Source organism: Delphinapterus leucas, chromosome 14, assembly GCF_059928025.1.
Source record: "Delphinapterus leucas isolate spDelLeu-1000000601 "Yukka" chromosome 14, BTC_Dleu_Yukka2, whole genome shotgun sequence".
In the NCBI taxonomy this organism is placed as follows: Eukaryota; Metazoa; Chordata; class Mammalia; order Artiodactyla; family Monodontidae; genus Delphinapterus; species Delphinapterus leucas.
Window position 1 is genome coordinate 26,286,610 of NC_143142.1, and position 16,937 is coordinate 26,303,546.

Genomic DNA, 16,937 nt, shown 5'->3' on the forward strand with positions numbered 1-16,937 from the left:
CTAATCACTAGACTGCCAGGGAGTTCCCCCAATGTTTTGATGATAGGAAATCCTCAGGTCTAAGTAAGGGCTGCAGGGGTAGGGTCCACCTTCCAGCTCCTGGGCTGACTCTGGTCCAGTCCTTGCCCCAGGTGCCTCCCGGCCCCCCTGCCCCCTGTCCAGTGCCAGTCCTAGTTGCTGGTATTTTTTCCCCAAAGACACATGTGATGAAAACCCCTAGCCCGCTCCTCCCTGGACTATGAGATGCCTCCATGCCAGGCTGCTGCCCAGAGCCCAGCACTTGAGCCAGACTGGACTGACACATTCTGAGTCCCCAGAACTGGCCATCGTACCTCCTTGTCTTTGCCACACACTTCTCCTGCCTGGACGCCCTTCTCTCTGCTGAACTCCAAAGGGATCATCTGTCCTTGGCTCCTGCCACCTCCTAGGAAAGCCCTCTGACCTTCCCTCCCTCCATGGGGACTGGAACTAGAACTGGTCAACCCTGAGCCCGGAGACAAGACAGGACTCACGACAAACCAGCAACTTGGGGAGGGTCGAGGCTGGGCTGAAACAGGCTGGTGGGAGCCGGCTTCACGGGGTCCGAGAGCCCCTGAGGACCCTGGGGGTGCTGAGACATGGCAGTCAGGCTGTGTAGACCCACCTGGGATGTGGGCAGGGAGGCTGGGCTGTAGCAACCAGAGCAAGCCAGGGAGTCAGGGGTGAGGCCGGGAGTGGAGCAGTGGGGATGGGCTTAGCCAAGGCTCCCCAGCCTGGGGATCCCCCAGCGTCTGCCTCCATAAGAATAAGTCTCGGGGTAGCTGAGGGCACCATTCCTGCCTATCTTGCCCCTCAACACAGCCAGCCTCAGCTAGGATGCTGGCTGTGCTATATCAGACCCCCCAGCATTTCCTGGGGACCAGTTAATCAAATCGAGGTCTCCCCATCTGGAAATCCACCTAAGTCCCCAGGGAAGAGTCCACTCTCTGCCCTCTGAACCCCAAGGCTCAGGTGGGCCCTGTGGACTCTCAGGTAGGCCTCCAGGGGGCGCCAGAGTCAATCCCAATGTTAGACGTTGCCGGTCTCTCACTTTGTGGCCTAAAAAAGGACAGCCCTGCACGTCAGAGCTTGGAGACCCTAGGCTGAGAGGAGTGGGAAACAGGGGTGGGTGTGAGGAAGACAGGGACAGGCTTGCATGCTGGGGGGCCCAGGGATCACCCCTTCACCTGCTTCTCACACCTTGGCCTTTGGGGTGTCTGCTGGGTCTGTGTATTGTCAAGGCCACTGGGATGAACTCTACCATGTTGCCAGAATCATCCTCGGGGCAAGATCAGGACCTCAGGCTGCCCAAGACTTGGAGGCATCCTAAGTCTCCCCGGGTCCCGGTGTCCACATGCACCACCTTCGAGCCCGGAGCTTTGGTGAGGCCACCCACCCACCTACCTTCTGTTTCAGCTTTTGCTCCATGAGGATCTGGTCATTTCTGCCCCACCATGGGGCAGCCAGAGCCTCGAGTCCATCCGCAGGGTGGAGGCGGCCACAATGGTCTCGCCCCATGCAGGGCATCTACCCAGGTCGTTGGCCTCCTCACAGCCCCCCCACACTGACCTGTCCCCTCAATGTCATCTCTGGCATCCCATGCTGAGCAGCCCCCACCCCACATCCTGCGTGCCTGCTGTGTCCTGTGCTGCCTCTGAACCTGTCCTGGTGTCCTGGAGGATCTCCAGCTGGAGGCACTGCAGTTACCCCCAGATTCTTGGGGAATCCGGGGCAGAAGGGGCTCACTGACTCAAAAAGGTCACAGATCAGGACTCGAAATCTGCACTGGAGACGTGGCAGCCTTGGCCGAGCCTGACAGGCCTCCCCGCTCTCTCTCCCAAGCTCCGCTTTGTAAGCCCAGCACAGCCAGCCAGCCAGGACCCACGTCTCTGCCACTCACCAGCAGCGTGGCCTTGGGGAGTCCCTAACCTCTCTGAACCTCAGCTTCCATATCTGTAAAATGGAGATGACACAGAGGACCTTCCACCTCAGGCTGTTGTGAAGAGCAAAGGAATAAATGCACATAAAGCCACAGCCACGTTTCTTTACAGGGCACAGTGTTTTCCTGGCTGGGGGCTGTGGGGTGAGGGGCAGGGCTGCAAGGTCAGCAGAGTGTGGAGTAGGGGCAGGCTGACTGGAGGCCAAGGGCACAAGGCCAAGCAACACCTTCTACCCAGTGACGGGGCCTCTCCTGTGGCAGTTGGCCACCCCGAGGGGTGGACTGAGGGGTGGATGAGTGTGACCCATTCAGGCCCTGCTCCTGCCCCTGGGCGCCACGCAGCCTCCCCGAGCTTCCCCATCTGTAAAATGAGGGGAGATGTGCTTGCCCCCCTGGGCAGCCTGGGGCATAAAGAGGGACTGCCTCAGAGGCCGGTCAGCCTGGCATCCTAACCAGAAGGGAGCGAGGCCCAGAAAGGGGGGAGATGGCAAAAAAGAGGGCACGACACCAGCCACTGAAGGAGACAACAGTTAGTGGCTGATGTCGGGCCCAATGGCCCCATGTGCTTAGTGACAGATGAGACACCACTTCCCTGGAACATGCCCTTCATTCATTTCCCACACAGTCATGAGTCACAGTCTGCTGGAGGGACAAGCCCTGCCTGACCACAAGGCAGAGTCTGGAGAGTCAACACGGTAAAATCCTGGGAGGGGCCGGGAGCTGGAACAGCAGGGCCAGATCCAGTCTGGGGAGGCGGCTCAGGGAGGGCTTCGTGGAGGAGGGGACACAACACCCACAAGGGTGGGCCATGATTTATGGGGACCCAGGAAATTCTCCCGGTATAATGACATGTGGGAAAGAGAAAATGTCATAAAATATAAAGTAGAACGTTTTGATGTGGGGAGAGTGGACGGAAGGACGGAGCTGAACCCTCAAAGCAATCAAGGCGTCAGGCAGTCAGGCGCGGTTTGGGAGGTTTCTGCGGGTGATTCACCTGCCCCCACGCTCGCTGCCCGCCTGCCCCTGGTTCCAAGACTTAGGAAAGAAAGAAGAAGAAAAACACCGAGACCCGGCGCGCGGCCCAGACTGGCGCCCCGCGGGGGTCGCGAGGATGCTGGGGACCCAGATTCCGCCCGGCGTCCAGGGCCAGAGGGCCCCGCTGCCTCCCCCAGCCTCGCATCCCGACCCGGGCCGCTCCTACCTGCGCGGCCGCCGGGCGGTGCTGGGGCTTCGGGCTCCGGCCGCATTGTCGCCGCAGCGCCAGCCCCGCCCCGCCTGCCCCGCCCGCCCCGCCGCAGCCCCGGCGGCTCCAGAGCGGAGGTCCGCGCCGAGCGCAGGTGAGCCCGCGGGTCCGGGCCGTCTCGTCGGGGATTGGGGGCCTCACCGGGGAGGGGCAGGCCAGGCAGAGCGCCCTCGCTCTCCTGACGTGCCGCCCGCTCGCCGCCTCGGGGCCCCGCTGTGTGCGGATCCCCTTCCTGGGCTGCCGGTCCGGTGGGGGGACCCGGCCCGAGGGAGCGAGCGGGAAGGCAGCTGGAAGGACTTCCCAGGGAGACGGGCTGCACATGCAAAGCAGGAGGTTTGCCTCTAGCCCCGTTGGGGAGGAGGTGCGGGCCACAGCCCCCCACCCCCACCCCGAACTTGAGGGCCGGCTGTGGAGCTCAGATGCTGTCCCAGGAAACTGGAAGCCACTGGGGGCCGAGCTGAGCAGGAGCCCCTCGGGTGGGTGTGGGAAGGGCCCACGGGATCCCTGGCGGAGCGTGGGACCCGGAGGAGTGGGGAGCCTGCACCAGAAGGGGCCCTAGGGCTGGTCCCGGGGGACAGGACGCAGGCTCCTGTAGGTGGTCAGCACTCGGGGACTGTTACAACTTTTTGCATTGGGCAGTTTGTGGACAAGGGACAGCACTCTGCCAAAACTTGGGGTGCCCTCTCGCCATGCCCCTGGCGAGGACCTTTGCCTTGGGTGGGGGCGCCTGGGCCTGCAGGAGGTAGGAGGGCTACACGCCAGCCTGGCACACAGTAGACCTGGAGAAGGTTCCGTGCCCAGCAAATCTCTTTCCACGCCCAAGGCCCTGGAAGGTCTGAACACCTGGGCACCTGGGAAGGGAGGGAACAGCCTCGACAGGCACCTGGTGGCAAGTTGAGGTCCCACCTTTTCTGGGATCTGCGGCCCAGTAGGTGAGGCCTGAGGCCAGGCAGGAAGGAGGTGGGCAGGGCTGAGCCAGAGGGAAAGCCAGGATCTGTGGAGGGGTCTTGTGCCCAGGTAGGGGGCAGGTGGGCAGGTGGTGGCCCAGTTTTACGGACCTGCCTTGGCAATGAGTGGGGGAAAGAGCATGGGTATACCCAAGTGGCCTTCAGGTGCCACTGCCTCCTCACCTGTGACAGCCCTCTAGGGCAGGCGAGACCAGGTGCTGGGCAGTAGACAGTCCCTCCCCAACCTTTTCATCTGGTTCTCAGCCCCCTTGCTCTTAAGCACCCACCCAGGGCCCTTGCTGGGATCTGGGCAAAACTGAGCGGGCCTCATCCACTTAAACTCCAGGAAAAACTTCTGGAGGAAGCCGCTGGGATAACAGTGGGGTGGACTGTGGGGAGGTCAGTGTAAACAAGGCAGCTACACCTTTGTCCTGGGCCTTCCAAAGTCCAGTCTGTAAGCTGCATGTTAAGGAAGGCTCACGCTGTGGCCTTGAGGGCTCCTTGGCTGCAGGGACGTCTTTGTTGATGGGGTGACCCCTCCCCCAGCCCCATGGCTTGCAGGGTGATACAGGGGCTTCTGGGTCCCTGTCCGTCTTGGAAGTAACTAAGGTGGGAGGGAGGTGGGACACCACCTGGTTGCCCCTACCTGCTGCTTGATCTTGGCAATCCCTTGGCCCCTCAGTTTCTCCATCTACTGTTGGGCATGACCTCAACATCAGGGGCTTTGGGGAAGAGCAGGGGAGGGGAGGGAGCCGGAGCTGTGTGCCTGGCCTCCCTTTCCTCCAACCCCACCAGGCCCAGGCTGGCCGCCCACTTCTGTTCACATGGAGCTGGGTTTCCCTGGGGACCAATGGACTGGCCCAGCCCCGCCCCCATCCCCTCCTGGCCACAGCTCACACTGGGGGGAGGGGTGGAGGCTGGGCCGCCTCCTGGACCCCTGCCCCCTTGCCCTGCCTTCCAGGGCCGGGCAGCCTCGGTCCACTGTTGGGCTGGGAGCAAGAAGCAGTGGCTGCCCTTGGAGAGGTGGGTATCCAGGGCTGCCCACCAGGGTGGGAGCAGGGGGGAGAACTAAATGTTGCCCCATTGAGGAGGGAGAAACCCCCGAGTACCAGGAAGGCTCTGGTCTGCCAAGGTGACCTGGGTCTGACCCCAGGCATGGTGGCCTCCCTGGAGAATGGAGGGTCCCAGGGCTCCAGGCTGCAGGATTTTGAGGGGGCAGCAGAAATCGGGGAGGATTTCCTGGGCCTAAAATGTGGCTGAGGTTGGGGCAGAGGGGCCCAGGCAAAGGGGGAGGAGAGTGAGGGTGCTGAGCCTGGGGGCCTGGAAGGGAGGTGCCATCCATGGTGCCAGGTGCCATTCCTCTGGGCTCCCCTACGCATGAGGGTTCCCAGCTCCAACGCAGCCTCTTTGAGAAGCGCCCCCACTCGTGTCTCTCTGTGTCTCTACCCACAGCCCTCATCAAAGCCCTGGTCCCCATAGATGCTCCTGTCTCCCTGCAGGCAGCTCCAGCTGGGATGGCAGCTCCAGCATCTCTAAGGGCCTCGGGGGGTCCAGCCCCCCAGGGGGCACCCTAGGCCTTCCACAGCCAGCCGCCTGTGTGCCTGCCCCCCACCCATCTGCGGGCCACTCACCATGGGTGGCTGCTTCTCCAAGCCCAAGCCAGGTACCTCCTCTCTTCTCACCCTCTCCCTTCCCCCTCCCTCTGTCGCTCGCTCCCTCCCTCCCTCTTCCTGCCACCTTCCTCCTGCCCCTCCCCCTGCCTCCGAAGTAGGTCAGGCTGGGCTGCAGCCGAATGTTAACGCTGTGGGCAGGAGTGGGGGGGCTGGAGCCCTCTTTATTTGGGGCTTAGGGTGCTGGTGGTGGGAATAACAGCGGAATCTTTCTCGGAAAGTGGAAGGGAGGATTCCTCCTGTTGCTGGGTCGGAAAGAGGAGCATCTCCCTCAGCGCTGGGGAAGGGGGCTCCGGGGACATCCTCAGCCACTGCATGACCAAGGACATGCAAGATACCCCTCTGAGCCTCACCTTCTACCCCTAAAAAATAAGCCTGACCTCTCAAAATTGCTATGAGGTGGAGTGGACATGTCCTAGCCCTTTTCACCTCTTCTGACCCCATGTGACCTTGGGCCGCCTCCTGGGCCTCTCTGGACACACTTCCCCATTTGTAGAGGAAATCCCCACCCTGGCTGGCCCAAGCAGTCCCAGCCCAGGGCTGGGGGGCGGGCAGGGTGCTGGGGGATGCCTAGGTCTGCTCTCCACGAAGACCCTTGTGTGCTGGCTCTCCCTCCAGCCCCCACTTTCCCTCTTCCCTCCTCACGACACCCGGAAGGCAGGGGTGTGCAGGCCTGACCCAGATGAAGAAACCAAGGCTGAGAGAGGCCTCTGTAGTGCACCCAGGGATCGCTGGCCAGCTCGCCCCAGCTCCCCTTACCTGATACCCATCAGCTCCATTACCTTGGAGCCCATGAGCCTTTTCTCCTTTTCCTGGGTCTGAGGGAGAACTTGCGGGCAAGAGGAGACCTGCGATGCCTTGCCAGGCAGAGGGACCCACCTGCGCCTGCCCCATGACTCCCATGCTGCGGACACCCAGCCCTCGGGCAAATGATGTCCCTTGTCTTGACCCCAACTCTCTCCCGTCAGAAGCAGACAGGAGGATGCTGGCTGCCCCATATCAGGCTCCTGTAGGACTGCAGAGCTGATAGGAGGCCCTGGCAGAAGATGCCACCTGTAGGTTCCTTTAAAGGACCTCAAAGGGCTGGTCTGCCTCAGACCCCAAGCCCCAGGACCCCCGGCCCCAGGACCCCTGGTATAGGGCTGGTCACTCCTACCACACCAGGGACAGTGCTAAGAATTTGGGCTCTTGAGCCCAAATCCAGCCCTGCCTGTTCCTGGCTATTTGGCCTTGGGCAGGTGACTTCACCTCTCTGAGCCTCTGTGTACTCATATGTGAAATGGGACTAATAGTTGTGCCCCTGTGCAGGCTAATGTGCTTGGCATGGGCCTGGCACGTAGGAGGCACTTACAGGGTGTTAGCCCCTCTCTGGGGGGCTGGGCTTCCTGTGGGCTGTGGCAGGAGGGCAGAAGCTTGGGCCCCCGGTGCCCATGGTGGCAGGTCTGGGGTGAGGCTTGGGGAATATCAGGGTGTGGGAGTGAGAGCGTTCTGGCCATGACAGTTCAGTGAGGGTCAGGAGGGACCACAGGGAGACCAGAAAGAGCAGAAGAGCCTTCTGCAAATTCCTCACTTTCCACCTCACTGGCTCCTGTGGCTTAGAGCATGTTAGAACAGTCTTTCTGAGCCCCCTCTGTGTGCCCTGTGCTCCAGCGGCCCCATGTTCCTCAGGAAGTGTTCCAGGCCAGTCCTTTGTAAGCTCAGAACTAGGAGGTAGTGCAGGTCTCTTGGCATCTGGTCACCTGCCTTTTATTAGGCCACTGGTGCTACCTAAAGGCTTTCCCTCTTTGTCATGGCAGCCAGGAGGCTCGGAGCTAACCAATAAAACACAGCTACCCAACTTCACCTATTGAGCATCTACTCTGAGTTACATTTATTATTTCCTTCAGTATCCACTGTCCCAGAAGAGGTAGGCACTGTTCTCTCCATTTTATAATGAAGGCGTCTGCCGAAAGGGTCTAAAGGATCCACCACAGCTCCTGAGGCTCCTGACCTGACGTCTTCCCCCGTTAGACTACACCAGCGAGCACCTCAGGGCCTTCTGGAAGGAGGTAGAGGATGAAAACAGCCTGGCTTGGCTGTCCTCTGGGCCCCTGCCAGACTGCTCCTGTGAGCTGTCTCTCTAATTCTTCTGAAAACATTCTAACACCATTACATAAAGTGTGGAAAATGAAGGAAAAAACCCACCCCACCCATAACACCCCACCTGACACAACAGCCTCAGCGTGATGTGTTCCTGGGCCCTTCCTGCCCAGCTGGAATCAGGGAGCCACCGTCAGCTCTGTCTCTTGCGGCTGCCTGAGCCTTAGGGGAGGTGGCGGTGGGGGAAGGGGGGCTAGGACAGGAAGGATGAGGGGCCAGACCAGGCTGGCGGAGAGGATGGGCAGGCGTGAGCCCAGCCCCAGCCGGGAAGGGCAGGACAGCAGCCCAGGCCAAGGGAACTGCAGGGGCTAAGGCCAGGAGCTGTGAGCCGGGTTCTTTGTTTCTGGAGGGTCAGGTCTGTGGGGGAGGGGCCTGGAGGCTCAGGGGCCTCGGGAGTTGGGAGGGGGCCTCCTGCCCAGGCCTCGGCCCTGGCCCACGCTGTGCCCCCGGCTCAGCTTCCACGCTCCTTGCAGCAGCAGCCCAGGAGGCCGGATTATCACTGCTAAAAATTCTGTTTATTGTTCCCTTATAATTAGAAAAATACCCCAGGCACATGGTAGGGAATTTGGAAAATGCGGAGAAGTATAAAGAAGAAAATGATAATCTCACTAACTCCCCCCAGAGGAGGCCCCACTGGTGAGGGTGGCGCTGTGCCCTCTGCATGCACCACCCAGTTGGGGTTCACCCCCAAGGCCCCTGCACCCAGCGCCTGGCAAGTAATGAAGGATTCTTAAACTGGCGAGAGCTGCTATCTAAAGTTGCAATTATGGTGCATACACTTTTTTTTTTTTAATTTTGAAAAAATTTCAAATCTCTGGAACCCTCGATTCCCCCGTTTCCCAGATTCACAGGCCATGCACTGGGCTGCGTCCAGCTTTGGACACACTGTTTCTCAGGCCCCAAACGTGCCCCTAAGTCCTCAGGGATGACGCAGTCCTCTATGGGGGCCACTCCCTCAAGGTCAGCAAGGCTCCAGCACTGAGTTCTCACCTCCACATGGATTCCTGGAGAAAGGGTCGCTTCAGGGTTGAATAAGCTTTGTTGTGCCCCCTCACTAATTCTGGTAGGGGAAAAGAGAACACGCAGAAATCAATTTAAGCTCGCCCAGGGCCCCCCTCACCCCCCACCCCCCCGCACCCTGGCTCTGCCTTTTGCTGGTGGTGCAGATGGCTTTCTGGAGGCCCGGGGAGAACCCGCACTCAGAGCTCATGGGGTGGGCCGGGCTGGGGGCTCACCGCCATCCCCCCTGCCCACCCACAGTGGAGCTCAAGATCGAGGTGGTGCTGCCCGAGAAGGATCGGGGCAAGGAGGAGCTGTCCGCTGGCGGGAAGGGCAGCCCCCGGGCCTACCAGGGCAACGGCACAGCCCGCCATTTCCATGCAGAGGAACGCCTGCCCGCCCCCCACCCCTACCCTGGTGCCCAGGACTGCCTGGAGGCTGCTGTCTGCCACATCAAAGACCTGGAGAACGGCCAGTGGGTGCTGGGCCTGGGAGGGGGTGGGAGGCTGAGGTGGGAAGACAGCTGGGAGGCCTGGAAGGGACCCATGACTGGCTCCATCGGGGCCACCACCTCTGTGGCTCCTGCTGGTCTGGGGCTGCTCTCCGACCTCTGACCTCTGAGGGCAGGCCCTCCCCTCCCAGGATGCGGGAAGTGGAGCTGGGCTGGGGGAAGGTGTTGCTGGTGAAAGACAACGGGGAGTTCCATGCCCTGGGCCACAAGTGTCCGCACTATGGTGCGCCCCTGGTGAAAGGTGAGCTGTCGGTGCCCACGGCGGCAGGGTGGGACCTCCCCGACAGGGGCTTGGTGGCTCCCCCATCACAAGGGAGGCTCAGCCCCCGCTCCACTGGGCCCCAGGCCCCCGTCTATTAGTGGGGTGTCCTGGGCCGTGGGGAAGGGCCAGTGGTGCTGGATACAGGGGTCCTTGGAGAGGAGCTCTTGCTGGTGGCCCAGCCCAGCACTGCCCCCTCCCAGGAGTGCTGTCCCGTGGACGGGTGCGCTGCCCCTGGCATGGCGCCTGCTTCAACATCAGCACTGGAGACCTGGAGGACTTCCCTGGCCTGGACAGTCTGCACAAGTTCCAGGTGGGGCCAGGCATGCAATGGGGTGGGAGACTGGGGGTACAGGGGCTGGAGCACCCCAAAGCCCAGCCCTGAGCAACACAGCCCTTGCAGGTGAAGATTGAGAAGGAGAAGGTGTACGTCCGGGCCAGCAAGCAGGTGAGGGGGGGGCTTGGGGCTCAGGCAAAAGAGAGAGGTGAGAAGGGCCTCTGGGCCCAGAAAACAGCATGTGCATGGGCCCTGTGGTGGGAGGGAGCCTAGCGGGTGTGGCTGGGGAGCAGAGTGAAGGGCTGTGTGGTGGGGATGAGGTGGCACTGGAGCAGCAGGACCTGGCCTGCTGGGATGGGCACAGGGAGCCTGGCAATGACCCCAGCTTCCAGCTGCCCCCAACTCGCTGGCCACCCCCAGGCCCTGCAGCTACAGCGAAGGACCAAGGTGATGGCCACGTGCATCTCTCCAAGCGCTGGCCACAGCAGCAGCACCAATGTGCTCGTCGTGGGCGCAGGTTGGTGGTGGGTTGTGAGGTGCAGGGTGGGGTGGGGGAGAGGGGGCTCCTGACCCACTGTCCCCTCCGCTCAGGCGCAGCTGGCCTGGTGTGTGCAGAGACGCTGCGGCAGGAGGGCTTCTCAGACAGGATCGTCCTGTGCACTCTGGACCGGCACCTTCCCTACGACCGGCCCAAGCTTAGCAAGGTGGGTGAGCGTGAGCGGGGCCAGGCAGGGCCAGAGCCATGTCCCACTGGGCACAGTTAGGTCCACTGGGACCCTTGCTTGCCGCCCTTTGGGGGTCTGGCCAGCTGCCCTCTCTGTTCATGCCAGGCCCATCTTCAGTGCCCCTGAAAGATCTGGTTTGTCGAGCTCTGTCCTGTAGCTCCTGTGTGACTGAGGCTGCCAGCCCCCAAGACCCCGAGGCCCTGGTCCTCAGTTATAATGGGTCAGTGGCCACCTGGTCACTGGCCAGGTGGGGCCGGGCCTGCAGAGGGGTGGGAGCCTGGGGGTGCAGGGTCCTGTCTCAAGCCGGCGTCTCCTGCAGTCTCTGGATGCACAGCTGGAGCAGCTGGCCCTGAGGCCCAAGGAGTTCTTCCGAGCCCATGGCATCGAGGTGCTCACTGAGGCCCAGGTATGGACAATGCTGGGGAACAGTCCTGGGGAAGGCTTCATGGGCACCGTGAAGGGCATGAGGCCCCTGGAAGTATGGGTATGCTCTGCCCTCCTGGCCCTGCTGCCCAGGCACCAGGGGTGTTCCAGGCCTAGGGGGTCATGGGCCCCAGTGTGTGGGGCCACGGACCGTCTGCTCAGGGCTGGGACTTGGGAGCATTAGGAGGGCTTTGTGGGGGAGGTGGTGCCTGAAACTTAAAGGGTCAGGAGAGGTTGCCAGGAAAGGGAGGAAGGTTCATCCAGGTGGCAGAGCCTCGCAGAGGGCCTCGTGGGCGCTGGGCGTGGGGCAGGACCCGGAGGCCTCGCTCTGCCCGGCGGGGTCACAGGTGGTCACGGTGGACGTGAGGAACAAGAAGGCCGTGTTCAAGGATGGCTTCAAGCTGGAGTACAGCAAGCTGCTGCTGGCACCCGGGAGCAGGTGGGAGGGGTCCCCACGCCCCTGCCGGTATGCGGAGGGCTCGGGGTGCCGGGAGCCCCGCCCCGACTCTTGCCGTGTCTCAGCCCTAAGACCCTGAGCTGCAAAGGCAAAGACGTGGAGAATGTGTTCACCATCCGGACGCCCGAGGACGCCAACCGCGTGGTGAGGTTGGCCCGGGGCCGCAACGCTGTGGTCGTGGGAGCCGGCTTCCTGGGTGAGCAGCTGGGGGTGCGGGCTGGGCCTGGGGCAGCAATGGCCCTGGGAAGTGCAGGGTGCCAGCCCTCCCCGCCTGGCCCCAGGGATGGAGGTGGCCGCCTACCTGACTGAGAAGGCCCACTCAGTGTCCGTGGTGGAGCTGGAGGAGACGCCCTTCAGGAGGTTTCTGGGGGAGCGCGTTGGTCGTGCCCTCATGAAGGTGAGACCCCACTCAGAACCCACCGCCCCGGGCACCCGCCCTGCCCCCACCTGGCTCTCACCCCTGCCTACCCACCCATCCACCTGGCAGATGTTTGAGAGCAACCGGGTCAAGTTCTACATGCAGACGGAGGTGTCGGAGCTGCGGGCCCAGGATGGAAAGGTGGGCCCTTCTCCACCCCCCGCCGCTTTCTGTCCCTTTCCCTGTGCCCGGGAGCTGCTCACTCCTGCTCTCTGCAGCTGAAGGAGGTCGTGCTGAAGAGCAGCAAGGTCTTGCGGGCTGACGTCTGCGTGGTGGGCATCGGTGAGTGGGGGGCAGGCGGTGGCAGTGAGCATAGTCACCCGCACACGCTCGACAGTGAACTTGGGCCAGTCCCTTCTCCTCCCCCAGCCTGTTTGCACTTCTGTAAAATGGGGACCACAACCGTACCCCCTTGGCAGGGTTGTTGGGGGGTGATGGTACCAGCTTAGCCTGGCCTGGCATGGAGGACACTCCCAATGACTCCTGTCCAGTAACCCTGCGCAGCCGCAGGACACAGAAAAGCCTCTAATTAGTCCCTGCTCCAGCTGAGGTGCCAGTCCGGGGAGGGACAAAGCTGGGAGGTGGCAGCATGGGCTGGGGAGGCTCGGCATGCCAACCCCCACCAGGGGCTTCATGGAGAGCTTCTCGGAGGAGGCTATACCTGAGGCCTGATGAGAAGCCCCGAGGTCTGTGGGGCTCCAGGCAGCGAAGACAGGACATGAAGGCACAGGGTGTGCCACCTGCTGGGTGATTGGTCTGGGCTGGACTGTGGGAGTGAAGGGCGTGGTGGTGCAGAGCAGTGAGGCAGGAGGAGGGAGAGGCCGGGGAGTGGACACGGTGGCCCCTGTCCTGCCAGGTGCAGTGCCCGCCACGGGCTTCCTGAGGCAGAGCGGCATAGGTCTGGATTCCCGAGGCTTCATCCCTGTCAACAAGGTGGGGCTGGGTGGGGAGGGCGGGCAGTGTGCTGGGGCCGGAGGTGGTGGGAGGTCCCGCTCAGGGCGCCAGTCCTACCTACGAGTCCCGGTCCCCTCCCCACAGATGATGCAGACCAATGTCCCGGGCGTGTTTGCAGCTGGCGACGCTGTGACCTTCCCCCTGGCCTGGAGGAACAATCGGAAAGTGAACATCCCACACTGGCAGATGGCTCATGCCCAGGGTACCACCAGCCCTGCAGCAGCTTGGGGTGGGAGGCTGTCCCAGAGTCTCAGCCTTCCCCAGGCCCACCCCCTCAGTTGCTGGCCTTGGGTCCTGCTTACTGGGTCAGCCATTCAAGGCTCTGTGGCAGCCTGTCCAGCCAGCCCCATGCAGGTGGTCAAGGCGGCTCACAGAGACCTCCCATCTCAGACCTCCGTCCAATGCCCTCTCGACATCCCATTTCACGAGCCACAGCGCCCCACCTCGCTGGTCCCTCCACCAGCCAGCCTCTCCTTTCCTTTTGTCCTCAGAGACACATGTTCTGCAGAATTCCTCACCAACCTGTGCAGTCACCCAGGGAGGGAGAGAGGGGTTTAGTAGAACCCGGGCCAGCTCCCCACTCTCCACTTTGGGCCACTTGACTGGCTCTGTGAACCCAGCTGCCTCGTGCAGGCCCCTGGGATGTGGCCGTCTGGGCCTGGAAACCTGGGCTCAGTGGGGGCCTGCTGTGGTCTCTGAGGAACAACCTTCCCCCTCCCCTTGGGCGGTCCCTGTGCACACCTGGTCTGGGCCCCTCAGCCGCAGGTACAGCCAGTTAGCTGCCTCGGAGAGAGGACGGCCAGACCCCCTGCACCCTCCTCCCTTCTCTCGGCCTTCACGTTATCTGAGCATCTGTGCCTGAAACCCCACTCCTGGTACCAGTTTCTGCTCGGGTCCAAGGTCTAAAGTTGGTGCTAGGTTTGAAGGAACCAAAAGCTACTCATCAGCTGAGCGGGAGGGTCCAAGGACTGTCACAGACCTCCAAATACAGGGCTCCAGTGGGGCCTTGTCCAGACTGGGGAGCCACCCACCCTATTCTGTCGTGGGCTCTGAGTGAGGCTGTCATCCCTGCTTCCCTGAACACTGGTGCCCCATTCGCCCGCCTCCCTCCTCAGACCTGACCTGTCCGGTTAGTTGCCTGTGTCACATCTGAAATGGTCCCGGGAAGCCAAGCCCTTCCAGACCCAGTCCAGGCACTTCATCTTAGTGGCCAGCTTTGGGCCTGGTGTCCCTCTCTGCACCCATTATCTGCGAGCAGCGGTGGACAGTGGGTTGGGCAGTGATTTACCTCTGGGGTGGGGGGGAATAGCCCCACCTGTCAGGCGTCCCCAGAGAGCCGGGGCAGGCAGTGGAGGGATGGTGAGGGCTCGGGGCGGGGCTCTCACGACCCCGGGACCCTCAGGGCGCGTGGCGGCCCAGAACATGCTGGCGCAGGAGGCGGAGATCAGCACGGTACCCTACCTATGGACCGCCATGTTCAGCAAGAGCCTGCGCTACGCAGGTAACAAGGGGCCCCGGACGCGGGCAGGGCCCAGGTGTGGCAGAGTGAGGAGGCGGGGCTTGGGCGTCAGGGCGGGGCTAGAAGCATCCAGGGGGTGGGGCCATGACGGCCGCAGGTGGAAGCAGGGAACTCCCTGCGGGCGGGGCCAGGACCCCCTAAAAGGACGGCGGGGGCGGGGCCTGGGGTCCAGGGCAGAGTTGGAAGGGCACTGGGCGCGGACCCCGTGAAGCCCAGTCCCTTCCTCCCGGCCCGCAGGGTACGGAGAAGGCTTCGACGACGTCATTATCCAGGGGGATCTGGACGAGCTGAAGTTCGTGGCTTTTTACACCAAGTGAGAGCAACGGGGTGGGGCGGGGGCGGGAAGCAGCGGGTACTCAGTCGGGAAGGGGGCTCGTCCCGGAGAAGCTCTGCTCCGGAGGAGGGGGCTTCCCTGGATGGTGGGCCGAGTGGCACGGGAGGCAGCTAGGCAGGGGCCGGCCAGGAAAGGGGAGGAGGTGGGGACAGCTCTTGGAGGGGGGTGTTGACACCCTACTTTTACACCGAGAAAAGTGACACAGGTAGAGAGTGGGGATCTCAGAACAGGTTCCAGCCCTGAACCCCACTGGGCAGGAAGGCTGGAGCCTCTATGGGGTCCTGCAGGAGCAGAAGCCATGCTGGGTGCTCAGGACATTCCTGAGCGAGAGCCTCCCTGGGCCCCAGCTGGACTCGGGTCTCCAAGGACAGGGGCTGCTGCTGGGCAGTCCTCAGGCTCGGCCACCTCTCCCTGCAGAGGCGACGAGGTGATCTCCGTGGCCAGCATGAACTACGATCCCATCGTGTCTAAGGTGGCGGAGGTGCTGGCCTCCGGCCGCACCATCCGGAAGCGGGAGGTGGAGTGAGTGTGGGCACTGGGTGCCTTGGGGAGGGGGGAGAAGTCCCCCGAGGTGCTGGTTCTAGCTGCGCCCACAGTTCTCCAGTGTTCTCCCCGGCCCCGCCCCCCATCAATCAGCCTGAGGCTCCCAGGGCTATGGTGTGGTGTGGGGCAAGGGTTGTGGTTTGGGAGAGGGCTGGTTATTTGTGCTCTTGGTGGGTAGAAGGGAAAGAGGCCGTGTCCAGGGCAGGACCAGTGCTGCGGGGAAGGGTTAAGACCCACTGCTTGGGCAGTCACTGAGCCCGGGACACCCCACTGCACATGGTTGAACACAACCATGGGGAAATGCAGCTAGTGTTGCCCCTGGGGACATCCTGACAGAGTTGTGGGGTGTTGTTCAGGGTCTGAAGAACACCGGACACCAGCCATTACCCTCATCCTGGCATGGTGCCACTGGGAGTCACCCTGTGGACTCAGTGGCCTACAGAACCCCCACCACCACCACCAAGGGCTGAGGAAAGCCTGGAGGCCACAGGATGGGGGCGGGGGGGCTCAGACTGGAAACGGAGAACCAAGGGGGGACAGGAATGACACACTCTCTCCCTGGCCTTCTCTGTCTCTTCCTCTTGCCTTCGCAAAGGCTGTTTGTGCTGCACAGCAAGTACGTGTGTTCTCTCCTTCTTCCGAGCCTTTCCCACCTCAGCCCAGAGCCTACGCCTGGTGGTCTCCCCCCTCTGCCCAAGTGCACATCCCTGCTGGGCACCAGGGCCTCGCACAGCTCCCTGCTGTCTTCAAGGGCTAGCTGCTCTTGGTGTCCAGAGGGGAACCTGCTCCCTTCTACCCTCACTCCTCCTCCCTCATTCCTGCAGGACTGGCGACATGTCCTGGCTCACAGGGAAAGGATCCTGAGCTTGCATGCAGCGGACTCGGGCAAGCATGTTGGGGCATCAGGGACAGAGGCCAAGCCTGGGGGGCAGGTGCCAACCTCCAGTTCCCCAGGAGCCCCCAGGGCAGAACCTGAGCCCTCTCAGTGCTTGCCTTCGGCTGCCTGGCTCACCTCCCGAGAGGCCTCACCGGCCTCCAGGAGATGCTCAGCCCCCAAGACGTCCAGTGCCACTGATGGCTTGCAGTGGAGGCGGGACAGACCCTGCCTCTTCTTCCTCTATTGGGACTGGTCCCCTGTAGGACCCTGCAACATATTAGACATTATCTTAAAATTAAAACTCACACATTTGCAGATCTGTGTGACTTCCACTGTAATTGGGCAAACTCTCATGAGGGAGAAAGATGATGAGACAGGCACGACCACAGAACGCTCAGTGTCACACCAAGGAAGTTCGGTCTGTGAGCGCCCAGAGGAGGGAGCAACCCCTTTGCTGTCCCCGGGGTTAGGGAAGGCTCCTCAGACCAATGTCTTGGATCTGGATTTTGAAGGAAGGGCACTCCAGTTAGAGGGGACAGCACATGCAAAGGTTTTGAGGTAGGAAGTGCTTCTTCAGAGGTCAGAGGCAGCTCGGGTTTGGCAGTTTGGCGGCGTTGGCCCAATCAGTACTGAGGAGCAGGTCCCAAGACAGACCCACGCTTCTCATGGCAGCCTGAGCTTCCTG

The 16,937-nt window shown here is 62.2% G+C and overlaps 1 protein-coding gene across 7 annotated transcripts; it reads left to right on the forward strand.

Moving 5' to 3' along the window:
* The first annotated feature begins 5,471 nt into the window (after nt 1-5,471).
* On the forward strand, nt 5,472-16,351 carry AIFM3 (AIF family member 3). 7 transcript variants are annotated; one of them, XM_089894822.1, is made up of 19 exons: nt 5,492-5,810; nt 9,217-9,430; nt 9,598-9,707; nt 9,929-10,038; nt 10,129-10,173; nt 10,423-10,519; nt 10,594-10,706; nt 11,047-11,133; nt 11,498-11,589; nt 11,673-11,803; nt 11,889-12,004; nt 12,095-12,166; nt 12,244-12,307; nt 12,882-12,958; nt 13,064-13,208; nt 14,382-14,480; nt 14,736-14,811; nt 15,250-15,354; nt 16,200-16,351. In XM_089894822.1, exons 1-19 carry the CDS (start codon nt 5,780-5,782, stop codon nt 16,237-16,239), a joined length of 1,824 nt encoding a protein of 607 aa, XP_089750948.1. In that variant the 5' UTR covers nt 5,492-5,779; the 3' UTR covers nt 16,240-16,351. The 7 variants fall into 7 exon arrangements, 5 of the variants coding, with proteins under 5 accessions (XP_089750949.1, XP_089750947.1, XP_022407230.1 ...); XM_022551523.3 differs by having other exon boundaries at nt 5,496-5,810; nt 13,064-13,181; XR_016387569.1 differs by lacking the exon at nt 12,882-12,958 and having other exon boundaries at nt 5,485-5,810; nt 16,200-16,313.
* Nucleotides 16,352-16,937: the final 586 nt, after the last annotated feature.